Source organism: Terrapene carolina, unplaced genomic scaffold, assembly GCF_002925995.2.
Source record: "Terrapene carolina triunguis isolate 2854851 unplaced genomic scaffold, T_m_triunguis-2.0 Scaffold88, whole genome shotgun sequence".
Classification (NCBI taxonomy): domain Eukaryota; kingdom Metazoa; phylum Chordata; order Testudines; family Emydidae; genus Terrapene; species Terrapene triunguis.
In genome coordinates, this window is record NW_020664439.1 from 29,346,471 (window position 1) to 29,361,825 (window position 15,355).

Here is a 15,355-nt window from a genome sequence, read left to right on the forward strand (position 1 = left end):
TAAATCAACTGCTGCTGCTACTTTCTAAATTCTTGAGAAGATGATCCATAAAATTAGATTTTTTTTAATAAACAGAATTCACAATTCCAAGAAGAAAAATGCTAGATGTTCATTAAACAGTGTTAGATCATATTCTAAATAATATGATGATAACCCTCCTGGGAAGGTTAATGATCTGTGCTTTTATATATGGAATCTCTTAAATTGGAAGGATTATACATTGATTGCAGTGGAATTGAATGTCATATTGTCATATGGTAATGAAATATGAATCCTTTCACTTCTAGTTTATCAGTCTCAATCCATACCAGATCAGTGGTGACCAAAAGTTATTACCACTTGAGGCTGTGTAGTGGCCTCCTTCCAGTTCCCAACTGATAAGTATTACACAAATCACTGCCATCCCTACTAGTATTGACTCATTAGGCATGGACCCTTTCACCATTACAGATCGCCTATCCAGTTCAGGGATATTGGCATTGGTATGTTGGTAATCTCCATTACAGCACCATTAAAAGTGATTGAAATTATTTTTGTAAGTAATGCCAAACACTTGTTAAGATGAGTGAAATATTTAAGAGAATATGTGGGTATTGTTAACATTATGAATAAATACAATTTAAAAATAAATTGCAAATGTGTTTTCAACTAATCTCCCAAGACCTGTGCTTTAGGGCTCCATTATTTCTCCTGCAAATTTAACATGAAAAATACCAGAACTTGCACATTTGTTTAAAATACTTGAGACAGCTATGATGTCATCAACATGCATCGAAGAAATACAACCTTAACTCAGGCCCTGATAAGTAAATAAAAGTAAATAAAATATTTTGTTATAATGTACTTCCTTGCAATTTAAATATACCCATGTACTATTTTAATGATTTAGGATCTTAACTAGTATTAAGTAATAAAGCATTTCAGTTCACCATTAAATCCTTAAGGTGCCCTTTGCATAGAGTAACATAGTTAAGGTTGTATTTATTCTGAAAATCAAGCTAATGTCAGCTTCTTGCATATTTTCTTCATCTTAATGAATGAGTCTAATGTGAGCTCTTCGGATCAGAGTTTGCCTTTTTGTTACATAGATGCTACCATAATACTACTATTAACATGGCAGTAATGTTAAATATCACCACCTCAGACTTATTTCTGATGTTCTTCTAAAAGTCGATAAATTTCTGGACTCCAAAACATTGAAACTGAAATATAATACTCCCTAAACAGAAAATTGCCCATGGGAGCCATTCGGTTTTGCAGACTAGCATCAATTTGGTTATGTACCTATTTCTGTTGGCTGAAAGGTCAAACATTCTTGGGCTTTATACACAGATAAAAAACTGATATGACCAATTAGATTTGATTTTCTTAGAAGTCCTGGAATTAGCTCAAAAACAGGTATTTCAGGAAGGGTCTGGGACACAATTCATAGGACAAGATCCGCTTAGATAGTATGGCTCTGTCTACACTAGGATATTTACCTTTTGCTGACAACTTGTACAGCTTGAATTGTGACTAAAAGCTGTTTTAATTCCATGTGTTAACTGAACTAAAACATGTTCAGCATCACTTCAGAAATTTGATTGGACCTTCAGTTTTCAGCCTTCCCTCCCCGGAACAGTTCAGTCCCCAAATCCTGTATTCAGATCCCTCTTCCTCAACATTTCACCCCTGCCCTACTCCAAGCTTTCTGTATGATCTCTGTGCATTAATGTCATATGGAGCTGCACAAAATTTGGCAGCTATATACACGTGCTGAAACATCAGGATGCCCCTCCATATTAAAATTGTATTAAATTTGACTTGCTGCACTTCCATAGAAAGAAGGGGAAGAGTGATATTTCTCAGTAAATGCCTCTTCCTTTGCAGACTTCTTAGGGAGTTGGTCAGCTTGTAGGCTACAAGCTCTCCATTTTGAAAGGAGTCCTTTCAGTAAAGAACTGTCTGTAGATCCAACAGCCACCTGATTTCCTTGGGAAAAGAAAGAGAGGACCTAAAGTACTTGCTGTTTCAGGCCATTTTAGGGACTTTTGCTGCCACAGCCATGTCAGTCAGAGCTAACTCTTCTTCACACCTGTGACTGATATACCTAGATCAGCAAAGGTCTGGAGTATACACATGGCCTCAGTAATGCTAATACCAACTACTGAAAAATCATTAGTCAGGGTCTCCAAAAAATCATGAAATTTGACTTATAAATCATTACATTTTTAAACATAACTAATTTGGGGTCCTTTTATTTGCTTTCTGTTTTTTGAGCCTTTAGGATTCACATTTTGAAGATTTCTCAGCAACCATAAATACTAGAAATGAAAGCTGAGAGACTCAGGAAAGACACCAAATATTATGAGACTCAAGATAAAATCACAAGAGTTGGCTACACTGCAGTCTACTTCTCCTGTATTAGGGCAGAAGACATGGCACCCATCCTATCTTCCAAAATCATTCTTTTCTTCAGCTGATTTCTGCATTTTGTAAATGCTATAAACCGTTTTGTAACAAGGGAGTTGCAGCTCAGTAGATCAATAGCTCCAGGGCACACTGATCACCAATGGAAAAACTGCTACTATTAAGTAAACTAAAGGAGCCTGCTGCCATGGAAATGGGGTCACGGGAGCCCTTTAACAGACAGGTTAGAATGCAAGGATGAGGCTGGCTCTCTTTTTCTCTTTGGAGCTGTGAAAAAAGCTCCACTTCTCTACCTGAAAGTGCTTTCTGATCATTCTGTGAAACTTTTCAGACATGTCTGTATAAATGGGAAGATGGATGATGGCCAGCCTTCAGAGTGGTACTTTCATAATTAGGACTGACTTTAAAAGAGTTTTTCTAAAGTAACCCATTCAGACCTTCATAATAAAACAAGTGTTCCTTAAATAATTGTCCATTGATATGACATTTCTCTAGGCTTGGCAGAATTTTATTTTTTATAATTATGATGGATAATATTGATTATTTTAAGCATTTTTTTCTATTTTTATCAATTTACATTTTTACAGTTGCAGGAAATTATGGGGAAGGTCAGATAATCATTTAATGATAGTTGAGATTCAAAAAGATAAAGCTTTATAACCATTAAAATGCAAATTGTCGACATCACATATTAAAATATACAAAGTACATATCCTTAAATCAAACTCTCAGAAGTTCTCAAGTAGCATTTTTCTTACATTGCCTATCTGTTCATTTTGATTATTATTGATGAAAATATATTTTCATACGTTTGTGTGCACAGTGAAATCAATGTTTATTGACATTTACTGATAGAAATGTAATCCTCCCAAACTTTTTTATAACCTAACCATATATAAAAAATGCTGTAAATTCTACTAATAAATAATAAACTAGCAACCACTTTTGAGATTATTGCGAGAGGTGTTCATAGGTATAGGTACTCTAGTTGGGTTACCAGGATCAGTTAACTAGATAATCTGCTAAAGTGCACTCTTTGGAAAAGATTGGATCCTTGGAACAAGAAGATCACTATGGCCTCTTCTCTATCATTCTCTTTATGGCATACCTTAGAAAATGTATAGTTCATAGTTTTGTTTATTTCATTGACTCAGATAAGTGTTATCTGTGAATAATTAAATCTGAATGTTTAAAATACTCCTACAAATTTCAGTTATAATCGTATTGCTCATTTTTAGTAACCTTTAAAAAAAACAGCAGAAGGCACTTACTGTTTCATGCCTTACTATCAGTATGAAAAATTAAGTTTTTAATTTTAAGACTAAGTAAGAGTTAATCTGTCCTGTTTTCTTGCTTTTATAAAACCTGAAAATTGAAATGCATTTTCCCCCAGACTTTGCATGCACAAAAAGATGGTATAGCTTGAAATTGATATATAGTTTTATATCTTCAAGGGGATGACTAATTTCGATCCTTGAATATGAAGGAGTGGGGAGGGAGTTGTTACATTGCATTCGTAACTGTAGCAGCTTGAGCCACAGGAAGGCAGCATGGCCTATTGCATAGAGCACTGAACAGAGAGTTAGAAGACCTTGGTTCTATTCCTGGCTCAGCCACTGACCTTGTTTGTGACCTTGGGGAAGTAACTTCCCCTCTTTATGCCTCTGTTAACTCTTCCTCCCTTGGTCGCATCTATTTAAATTATAAACTCTTTTAGGCAGAGACTCTATCTCACTTTGTGTCTATACTGCCCCCACACAATGAAGCCCCTATCTTGATTGGGGCCTCTAAGTTGCTACTGTGATACTACTACCACTAATAAAGTAGAGCTGCACTAAATATGTGTTCCAGTTTTTATGTTAGGATGCCCCAAATACAACCTCAGACTTCAAACTCTCTCTCCCCTACCGCTACCATTTAAATTCACTGAAAGGAGAAACAGTTTTTGTAACTCTAACCATGATTCGAGTTTCATAGCTAACGAAATTTTACATGGACTTCTCTCTCACAAAAGTAACCCTTACCTAATAATACAAGAGCTAAGTGTACCTTATAATGTAGCTTGGTATGTGTCGTTAAACTGACTGCAATGCATTTTGTCTGTGTATATATTTAAAGCACATAAAGGGTGCCAGAGTGGCTGGCCTAGGGACTGAACTGTTTATCTGAATGGATACAGCATGTACAGCAGCCGTGTAATCCTCTCCAATTGGCTTTATTGCCAAAACCTACAAGTGGGAAGAAAGTAGCTGTCTACTGAAATGCCCAGTCAGCTCTGCAATGTTGTGACAACCCAGAAATACATTTGTTTTATAGTTTAGTTTTCAAGGCAATAATTTAATATTAGTAGTGGTATGCCCTGTAACAGAAGTGGCAGTATAATGCCTTTGTACAATGACCCTCGTCCTCTCAGTACTTGAGAAGCTACTGAGAGGAATGACAATTGCTGGTGGCTGCAATGTGACCCTAGAAATGGTAGTTAGATTGTACAAAGAGGCCCTGCTTTATCAGAAACCTATTGTATTGCATAGTACTGTATTCTGAATTGATTTCTTCTCTCTCATTTGAAAGAAAATGTTCATTGAACAAAGAATTTTCATTTAAGGTTGTGATTTGATTTGGGTTAAAACCAGAATTATCAGCTTCTGGACCAGGGGTAGGCAATCTATGGCCCACATGCCATGCTGATTTTCTGTGGCACTCTCACTGCCCGGGTCCTGGCCACCAGTCCGGGGGGCTCTGCATTTTAATTTAATTTTAAATGAAACTTCTTAAACATTTTGAAACCTTATTTACTTTACATACAACAATAGTTTAGTTATGTATTATAGACTTATAGAAAGAGACCACCTAAAAAGGTTAAAATGTATTACTGGCACGCGAAACCTTAAATTAGAGTGAATAAATGAAGACTCGGCACACCACTTCTGAAAGGTTGCCGGCCCCTGTTCTAGACTAATAAGCTAAATCAACTGATATGACTTTTTTTTCTGTCGGATGGTCTCATTACAAAGTTAGTCCTGAGAGAATCTCAGCAAAGACATTTCTCCAACTGTACTTGGATGACAGGGTAATTAGCCTGAAAAAGTTTAAGTGAAGGGCAAGGAGGCCATTTAGGTGAAAGATTCTGTGTGAATGTATTCTAAATAGAACCTGTCTCCTTTTTGTCTAATGAAAGAAGCAAACTATTCTGAGTTGGATACTGCAGTGGTGTGTGTGATTTCATTTCATTTCATTTTGCCTAAACATAATTACAAAGCCCAAAAGCTTGACTTTTACTTTAGTGGTGTTGAAGTAAAATCACATCATATACATTAATTGCATTTATTATTTATGTGGTGATAGTACATGGAGGTCCCCACCAGGCGCATGGCGCCATGTACTAGACACCATACATACATCTAATAAGAGAGAGCTCCTGCCCTAAACAGTTTATAATCTAAATAGACAAAACAGAACATTTTATTCCCATTGTACAGGTGGGGAAATGAGGGCAGAGAGTCAGTGACTGTCCAAGGACAGATGTGGGGAACTGAACCCAGATCTCCAAAGTCCTAGTCCAGGGCTTTAACTACAAAACTATCCTTTCTCTTGGATTAAATTAAAACGATGCATAAACTCTTTGTGCAGTTTGTTTAATGTTAACAGTTTAGATGTTTTTTTCATACCCTGAAGTGTGTGTGTGTGTGTGTGTGTGTGTGTGTGTGTGTTTGTGTTTAGGGTTTTTTTTGGGAGGTTGGTTGGTTTTTTTAATTTTTTTACTTATTCATTCTGATTTATTACAATGTTGCTTTGTCAGGAAGAGTAAAAAGAATATGCTCTTTATCCAGGGACAAATGATCAACCCATAGTGATTAACTGCTTCAACAGAACCTTCTCCTTTGCATGAAATGTATTAATCCCATGAGGAAATACTTTGACGGCATTTCTAAATATCAGTTTTAATAGGCAGACACAGTATTTTATCACTGGATTAACAGTGGACCTTTTCAAATAATTTAAGGGGGAAGCAAGTGTAAAACAGCTGAATAAACGCCAGCTCTTCATGTTGTTGATTAATTTACATTGAAATTATAGAGGAGAAAGACTATTTGATATAATCATTATTTACTGTATACCTGAGTATAAACACAGTATTTTACAAGAACAGTGAAGGTTTATGAGAAAACTTGCCTTGTTTCTTCCATTAGGATGTTTTTCATTTAAAAATACAATTATTTGCTCTCCATAAATTAAAAAAGTATAATGTCAAAAATCCTTATGCTGTCTAATAATGATCATATATTGTCCAGGCAAGTTAACCTAGAACATTTCTTGCATAAAGATAATTGTCTTCAAAGCATTGCATGCTTTATTTCTGAAAATGAATTTGCCATATATTGTACAATATTTAAATCCCAGAATGCATAACTACTTAATATAAATTGAGTATTCTGAAAGTATGGTGCAATGATTCTAATCTGTGTGTTCCATACCCAAATTTGAAGATTCTGAATGTATGTTTGATAGCATTTGATATCCTTACTAGGTAGGTTACCAACTTTATGTACGCTAAAAAGGAGTAAAATGTGATTTTTACCTTCAGTGAAGTCAGACTTCATTGGTGTGGATTAATTTTCATGCCCCTGAGTAAAATAAAAAGCTCTGTGTACCTGCTGACCAAACCTTAGCCCCCACTCTCCTGCCCAAACCACACACAGATCCCATTTGGTATATACAGTAAATACATTTTTTGAACATTGTAAGCTTAAGTGAATTACATAGTATGAACTTTTGTAGGAATTTTGAAGGATAGTTCATAGGATTTATCCAGGGAAGTCATACTTTTTTGAAAAACTGCTTATTAAAGCTATGCAGCAGTACAGGGAAGGACTTTTCTTCCCTTTAGCCAATAACTTAACTGTCTCTAAAGGTATTTTGAAAGGAGACATTGAGAAATCAAATGATGTTATCAGAAATAAAAATCAGGAGCCCTACTGCAGGAAACGGGAAGTTAATTTTAGTAACACTGGAAAATGACACATTGAGTCAGCTGTGGATAGGAATCAAAAATAATAAAAACAAGCCCATAAATTAAATTCCCTTGTGCAGAAAAAGTACAGTAATTACAAAGCAGCCAACTAGGAAAATAATTGATTTTAGCCAGCCCTATTTATTAATGCTTTTTTCTTTAAACTTCTGAGTAGAATGTTTTAGAATATTACTATGCATCATTTGTACATCATTAAAACTAGTAAGCTAACTGGCAAAATGCGTTTTGAGTGAACATGTCAGTATAATTTGGGTATTTCATGAGAGACTTAAAAAGCAATTTAGGACTGTTAAATAATCTGATATAGAGTTTAGACGTATTGTACTAGATACCAGCCCTTTTATTGCATATGTGATATCCTTTGAAGATCACTGTTGCTGCACAGATGTGAAAATTGTAGCCTGGCAATACAAATCCCATCCTACCTGTGTTTATCCTTTAGAAATCTAGGTCCTGATCCAGTGAAGCACTTAAACACATGCTTAACTTTTAGTACATGAAGATTCACATTGACTCATGTGCTCTCCTGGAGCGGAGTCTTAGTAGGTGAAATTTAGTGACAGTCATGAAAGCAGTGGACTAATAGCATTAAACTAAAGCCAATCAAAGTGACAGGTTGCTGTACAAGCATTGGGCTCAGGCGCTTCATCTCCTTCATGACCTGCAAAGCTCTGACTAAAACAAGTTGGAAAGACCTGCTAGTGTGCATAGTGGGTTTCTGCAGTCTGAATATTTCTACCAGGATCTAGTTAAGGAACTACCATACTAACTTTCACTTGCGAAACGAGGCACAATTTGAACACAGATTTCTAGCTATAAAAGGCTTGTACCTGCCGTGTAGGAGGGAAGCAACAATGCAAATTATTTCCTTTTTCTGACCTCGAAATTTGCTGCTACAATGAAAACAAAACTCAGTTTTTTACATTATAAAGAAATGTAAGCCTTTGCATAATAGGGGCTGAAGTTTGCTTTCTATGACACCAAACTTGCCTCCCCTCTTGTGCCAAACTCTAAAATACGCCACCTTAAACTCATTCCCACTTCAACTTTTGCATAACTGCTCTGTGGCCAGAAGATAATTTTTGTCCAAAATTAATCATAATCAAAAATTTATGAGATTTCTTGGGGGCAGGGAGAGATGTTTTGAAAATTCTTCTAGTGCAGTGGTTTTCAAACTGCGGGTCGCGACCCAGTACTGGGTCATGGAATGTAAGGCACTGGGTCGTGGCGGCTCTGGTCAGCACTGCCAACCGGGCCGTTAAAAGTCCTGCCGGCGGTGCTGCCCGGCTAAGGCAGGCTAGTCCCTACCTGTTCTGACACTGTGCTGTGCCCCGGAAGTGGCCAACAGCAGGTCCGGCTCCTAGGCGGGGGGCTGAGGCAGTGGGGGGGGCACAGGGCTCTGCGTGCTGCCCGGGCACCGGCTTGGCACTCCTATTGGCCGGGAACTGGCCAATTGGAGCTGGGGGGGGGCCTGTGGGCGAGAGCCACTTGTCCATCTCTGCCCAGGAGCTGGACCTGCTGCTGGCCGCTTCCGGGGCGCAGCACAGTCGGCGGTGCCAGAAAGCCTGCCTTAGCATGCCTGCTGCGCCACTGATCAGGAGCCGCCCAAGGTAAGCCTGTGCCCCAACCCCGCACCCCAATCCCCTGCCCCACCCCAGAGCCTGCACCCAGAGCCCTGACCCACTCTTGCACCTCAACCCCCTACCCCAGCCCAGAGGCCCCTCCCAAATCCTGAACCCCTCATTCCCGGCCCCACCCCACAGCCCTCACCCCTGCACCCAAACCCCTCATCCCCAGCTCTGTTGGGTCATGGGCATCAACAGTTTTCTTCAGCTGGGTCGCCAGATAAAAAGTTTGAAAACCACTGTTCTAGTCTGTGTACTGGGGAGGGTTGCTTAGTGTAGTTTTATGTATGTTTGGTTTTTGCCCATAGCTCAAAAAAGCTTTTAAAAACCTCAGATGTGTTTTATTTGAAAGATTTTGGTAAAATCTAGTCTGGGATTTTCAAAGGTGTTGAAGATCAATGGGTGGCAAACTCCCTTACTCCCTTTGAAAATCTCAGCACTTATGTGCAAGACTTCTGCTTTTTTTTCCCTTGGGGGAAAGGCATATTAAGAATCTACTGGCAAATTAAGAATGTCATCATCAACCATTGGGCTTTGGCAGGCGGTAAAAGAGCACCAAATGACTGGTGGAGACCTACACTTCCATTTTTAAAAAAACACCATTTTTTCCTAGCCCTTTTCCTTGGGAACATTGCCTTTGAAGTGTAAACAAACAGGACATAGTCACAGCCTGTCTCCCATCAGCCACAGCCGGAGCGCCTAACTCAGTTACCTGTTTCTGGCATGTTCTTTTCTGTGTCCCACAAACAGGACAGGCACAAGTGAAATCTTTATTCCTGGTGTGTTTCTATCATTCTTGGCTGGGTTGGCTGTGCCTGCAGCAGAAACTGTCAATAACCCTTTACTCCTCTCTGAGAAAATGAAGACCAACTGAGGGTTGATGTATCTTGAAGGCATGCATGGGTGCTGAGAAGAATCCAAGAAAGGAGTTCCTTCATCAACTACCCATGCAGTGTTTGAGGAGATATTGGACTAGATGGACCATTGGTTTGAACCAGTATGGCCATTCTTATGCTCTTAGGAGGGAAGGAGAGGAATCTGCTCTCTCTCTCTCCCTCCCTCCATAATCCCTCCTGAATCAGAGACACCAGGCTCCAACCTCTTCTCAAGGGGATCCCCTGGACGGAGCAGAGTGTGAATGTTTCTGTAACTATGCAGAATGGAAAATTTAACCCTCCCCTTGCAAGGGGGATGTGGTGCTATAATATCCAGGCTCCCTGTAAAGCGGGGAGAGAGAGCACCACAAGCACTGGCCACCAGTGTTCCATGTTCAACAGGATCTTTAAATCCCCCATGCAGTGGATCTTCGTACATTCACCCATTCTCCCTTTTCTTCTCCCTTCCTCCACTGACAATTGACATGCAGCAGAATGAATACTCCTGAGTGTCTTACAACGGTGTCTTCCTCCATAGAAATCATATATTCAATCTGAGCAAGGATTAAAAAGGGAAAGACACTGGGCTTTGGAAAAAGATGGAGAGCCATGGAATCCATGACTTCTTAAATACCATTACCAAGCTAATACTATGCCCACAAGTCTGGAGTGAGTAGACGGTTTAACGAAATCCAAAAGGAATCCTGGTATGGAGAGTGGGGAGCAGTGAGGAACTTACTTGTGGTGGTTGGCTGGGGAGCAAGGTTCCACAGTGTTCCTTGAATTTGTATCTGCCTATGCCAGTGGGGTTTAATCTGACTCTGGAAATATTAGAAGCTTGTGACAAGTGAAATTTTTATATTTGAATGCTTCCTTTTTCTTCACTGGGTTGGGATTTATGGTTTTTCTCCTAAAAGCTTTATGATGTCTGAAAAAAATATTTCAGCCAAGGAATCACCCTTAAAATAGAAAATCCCTAGTTATGTACTTTGTGAAAGAAATGGATGAAAAAAAAATCCTCCAGTTGTAGATTTTGCTACTCCTGTCTCTTAAGCAAGTAAGCAAACCATGCAATGCGTGGAGGCAAGAAAGGCAATAAAAAGAATGAAGAGCTCCTCCCGAAATTGGAAAGGCACTGAGTGAATTTCCAAACAAATTATGGAATTCTTTTTTGCTTCCCCTAATAGACTAAAATTGTGGATATTGAAACAGAACAACCAATCTGTACAGAAAGTATTGTGTGTTGTACGTGAAAGTCCCAGAAGTGAGTCCAGTTTTGCCTCCTGTAGCCTTGACTTTGAACCACGCTGTTTTAATTTTGTCATAAGATACCAGGTTTTCTCTGCCCTGGTGTAGTCTGCTAGGCAAGTTTCCATCTATTTTTATCCTGCACTACCAGTGGCTGGATGAAGACTGCTGCTTTCCTCTTGTAGCTACAACACACACTGCTAGGCAGTGAACTCAGTGTAATCAGCTGGCTAAGGCTCAAAGACAGCCTTTTACTTTATTAGGGAAAAGAAACATGCTTTGAAGAGGATTCTAGCAAAATTATTCAGAGGAAGGTGATAGCAGATTGTGAGAAGACCATACCCTTGACAGGCCGAAGTGTCAGCAAGAAGTCACATTTTAACTGCACGGAATGGCAGCTGTCCTCACACTAGAGTGAGTGAGACGAAGGTATAAGTACTAGACAGTCTCTCTGAATGAAAAAGAGCAAGGACACTGACAGAATTTCTGTTATCATCTGATATTTCAGTTTAAAAATGAGAAATCCAAACGGATCTTGGAGTATGGACTAATAAATTATGGATACAATGAATAGTGATAATAGCAAGGAATATTTAATCTGCAGTGAGGGGGTTTGAGAGTTAAAGAATGAATTTGGACAGTGATGGAATGGATGACATCATCAGTAAAGTATCCACGTTGGAGATGGAGGGGAATTATAAAAAGGTAAGAGACAAAAAGGACGCTTGTCTTCTAACAATTGCTCTGTTTTTGCAAAAGAGAAACAGTTCAAATCTGAAGTTGCCAATACCATTCAAAGCACCCTATGCTACAGTTCATCCAGATATATAAATGTTTCTTCCTTATTTGCTAAAATAGTGAAACTTTCTGTTGTATTTAACACACAAGTAATTTTCATTAAAATTTGGTTGTTACAATGTTCTGTAAAACTTCTTACACTCTACATTTAGTTGTCAAAACTGTAATTTAAATATTGTGACCCTCTAGTTTTTAATACAAATTACAGTGCAGCTTAAGAAATGAGACATTTTGACTCTACATTTTCATTGTATTTGTACTTCACCGTAAATACATCTTGAAGTGAAAGATACAAAAACAAGTATTCTATGGGTACAGGATTTTCATAAATATTATAACAGCCTTTGTCCCTTTAAAAATAAAGTATGCCATGTACAGTTTTGGAACTTTAAATATAGTAATTGTCTACATCTGGTAATGACAGACCTAAGGCAAAAATAGCTTCAGTTGCATGGTTGAAGTCCTGACAATAACTTCAAGTATATGTTTCTCCCTACAGAGCCAGGATATTATGCAACTTCTCTTCTTCTCCCTCACCCCCCAGCCCCGCCTCCTCCCAAGGAAACAAATGCTGTTCTAAACTGTTTCACAGTATGTAGAAGTGTCATTTCATAACAGACCCACCGTCCCCAACTCTCTCTAACCACAGCACCTGGCAGCATCCAGCCCATTGTATCTCACCTCAGTGCCTTCCAACATTTAGTCAATTGCTTCTAATATTAAATAAAAAATTGCCATAACCCTGCTGGGTTTTTAATCCAATTCAATGTTAATAGAATAAAATATGTTTACCTTAAACACTTCTGTAGGTTGGCAGTGTCCTTGAATAAAGAGTCACCTAGGTGAGGTAATATTTGCAGATGTTGTATAATTACTGCTACATATTAGTTCTAAATATATATTTGAATAATTGTATTACTCACTATTTCAGATGACATCTTAGTGTGTAAAATATATTAAAACAATGGGCTGCATTATAATAATCACTTATCAGGTTATGTAAGTAGTAAAGTATGAACTTTGTTCACTTCTTTGGAAATACTGTAAATAAATCCCAAGAGTTGACTCGTGTACTGCTTTTTGTCGGCCTGCCATGGCTTGTGTTTTCAATGTTGTATAATTGCCAAGAAGGGAAAAAGTCTGAGGTGATAAGTGTCCACATTAATGACATGTTAACACCCCCAGCAGTAAAGTTCTTGTACAGGGAAGATGCCGTGTTTGGAACAAATTTCACACTGTTGCCCAGTAAAAATACTTCAGCAATAACTCTACGTTTAAATCAATTTACTGTATAGATATAAAATCTACTGTATATACAAACTGTTACATCCCATATCAGAGTCAATTATTGTTTGTTATATGTGGGGAGCTCAGTCAATCAACTAATGTTCCAAGTTGCTTTTGTGGGATTCACATTCTTAACGTACAGTATAAATGATGGGAATAACCCAGTGATATTTCAGAAACAACATTAATAAAACTGAGCAAATTAAGAAAGCTTATCCAGTAAATGTTGTCTTAGCACTCTCCAACAGTGGATGAATTAGAACTAAAACAGAACTCAGTAGTACCTGTACTCCCAATACTCTATTGGATCATTAGACTGTTCCTTTTTCTGAGGGCATATAGAGCTTTCTTGTCAAACAAATTTGCCCAATCTTATTCAACAAGTAAGAATTGGAGGTAATATTGTTGCACTAAAGTATTTTTAAGTCTTGTCTTTTCTTGTTAATCCCAAACCTGTTACAAGCAAACTAAAGCAAAGAAAGAAAATGTGGAGTTAATCCAGGAACAGAAAGCAGGTGTAGCCAAAGCAAGTAGTAAACTCTTGGCAACATGTACACAACTGTCTTAATCCTGTACATTGCCAGAGGTATGACAGCATTTATATTGTTCACCTTACTTAGTCCTTGAATTCAGATTCAGTGGGTCAAATTCTGCTTTCAGTTACACTTCTATAGACCCAAGTGACTCACTGGAGTTTCTCTTGATTGGTCCATGTGAAACTGATATAGTCTTGCCACGTTTGTGTTGAATCAACAAATGTAATAATATTTCAAATATCTGGTATATTGTGAAAAAAGATAAAAACTGTAAAAGCTTATCTGTTAACTCCCTGTTCGTACATGACAAACCCCCCTCTTTGTATTGAGTCTATGTAGAAATTCTGCTGGAAAAAAGACTGCCCTACAGGGCTAGTCTTCCTAGATAATGTTTTCACCCCTCAGCTCATAGAGAGCCGAGAAGCTCTCAATGTGTCCAACCAGCATTAAATCCTACACTTTCACTGGATGTGATAAATAATACCTTTCAAGAAACTTGATAATTCCTATCCACATTGGTCTTGTCATGCTCAAGAATCTACAAACTAACAAAAAACAGCATGTCACCCTTCAACAGAGTGTAGGTCATTGCAGTAGAGAGGTTGACAGGAGTGTAGATCAGTGCCAAAAAGCAACTACTAATGACTGAGGAAGTTGTATCCTCTCAAACATTCAAGCCAGTTCAGATGTTCAGGCAGCAGATAATTACACCAATGATTAAAATGTAAATGGTGAATACGTGACCCATGGAATCAATTTTATATTGTCATATAAGAATATTTAGCCAGCACTAAAATATTTTTGGACCGATTGACTAACTTCTGTAACTTGTTTTCCAGGGCAAGTGCCCCAAGGTTAATAGCATAACTCTCAACACTCCAACTTCCAAGTGAAGTGTGTAACATTTGCCCTTTTAATGCATTGGAAAGAAAATGTGTCATCCATAACTACACAATGAAAAATCACAGATGCAAGCATTCTTTATTTATATAGTACCATAAGTCGGCAGAGGGGCATGTGCTTTTATTTTTATGTATATAATACATAAAACTTTTATAATTGTCTTGTTTGTGCTATTATCACCAGCGCAGCTCTAGGGATGTTTCTCCGTTCTAATATTTGGCAAGAAGAACAGATGGTAAACGGGTGGGACAGATGTGGTAAATGGAAGTTATTGCTGTGGGGTTGAAAGAGGGGTGAGAAGTTTATTTTTATTTTTTCTTGTGGGAAAGATAAGGACCATTAAGAAAACAAATTGTAAATGTATGGGTCAGTAAACAACAAAGCTGTAATTAATATATATTTTAAAAAGCAGTAATTATATAGAAGTGGCATGGTAGACTATGATCACAGAGGGTCATAAGGATGGCCTCACCGTGGCATTTTTGTTAATTTACTGAGGACAGTTTGGCACCTTTCCTAATGTAAACTTAATTGAAATTAGTGTTTTAGATGTAGAGATTTTCATTTTCCTTTCCTTGACTAAACCACAAATATCTCACTGGTTTACCCAAACTGGCCTTAAAACTTAACTTGCAGTAAGGT

At 38.0% G+C, this 15,355-nt stretch overlaps 1 protein-coding gene across 6 annotated transcripts in view; it reads left to right on the forward strand.

Moving 5' to 3' along the window:
• The window catches only part of LOC112103345 (schwannomin-interacting protein 1), a 391,826-nt gene that overhangs the window by 344,421 nt on the left and 32,050 nt on the right, over nt 1-15,355 (forward strand). The window contains exon 1 of one of the 6 annotated variants that reach the window (XM_024195055.3): nt 11,364-11,894. The exons of the other annotated variants lie outside the window; for them this stretch is intronic. Within the exon in view, the coding sequence (XP_024050823.1) occupies nt 11,817-11,894 (78 nt within the window). The 5' untranslated portion in view covers nt 11,364-11,816. Of the gene's footprint in view, nt 1-11,363; nt 11,895-15,355 lie in introns of those variants that run through there. 6 annotated transcript variants of the gene reach the window in all.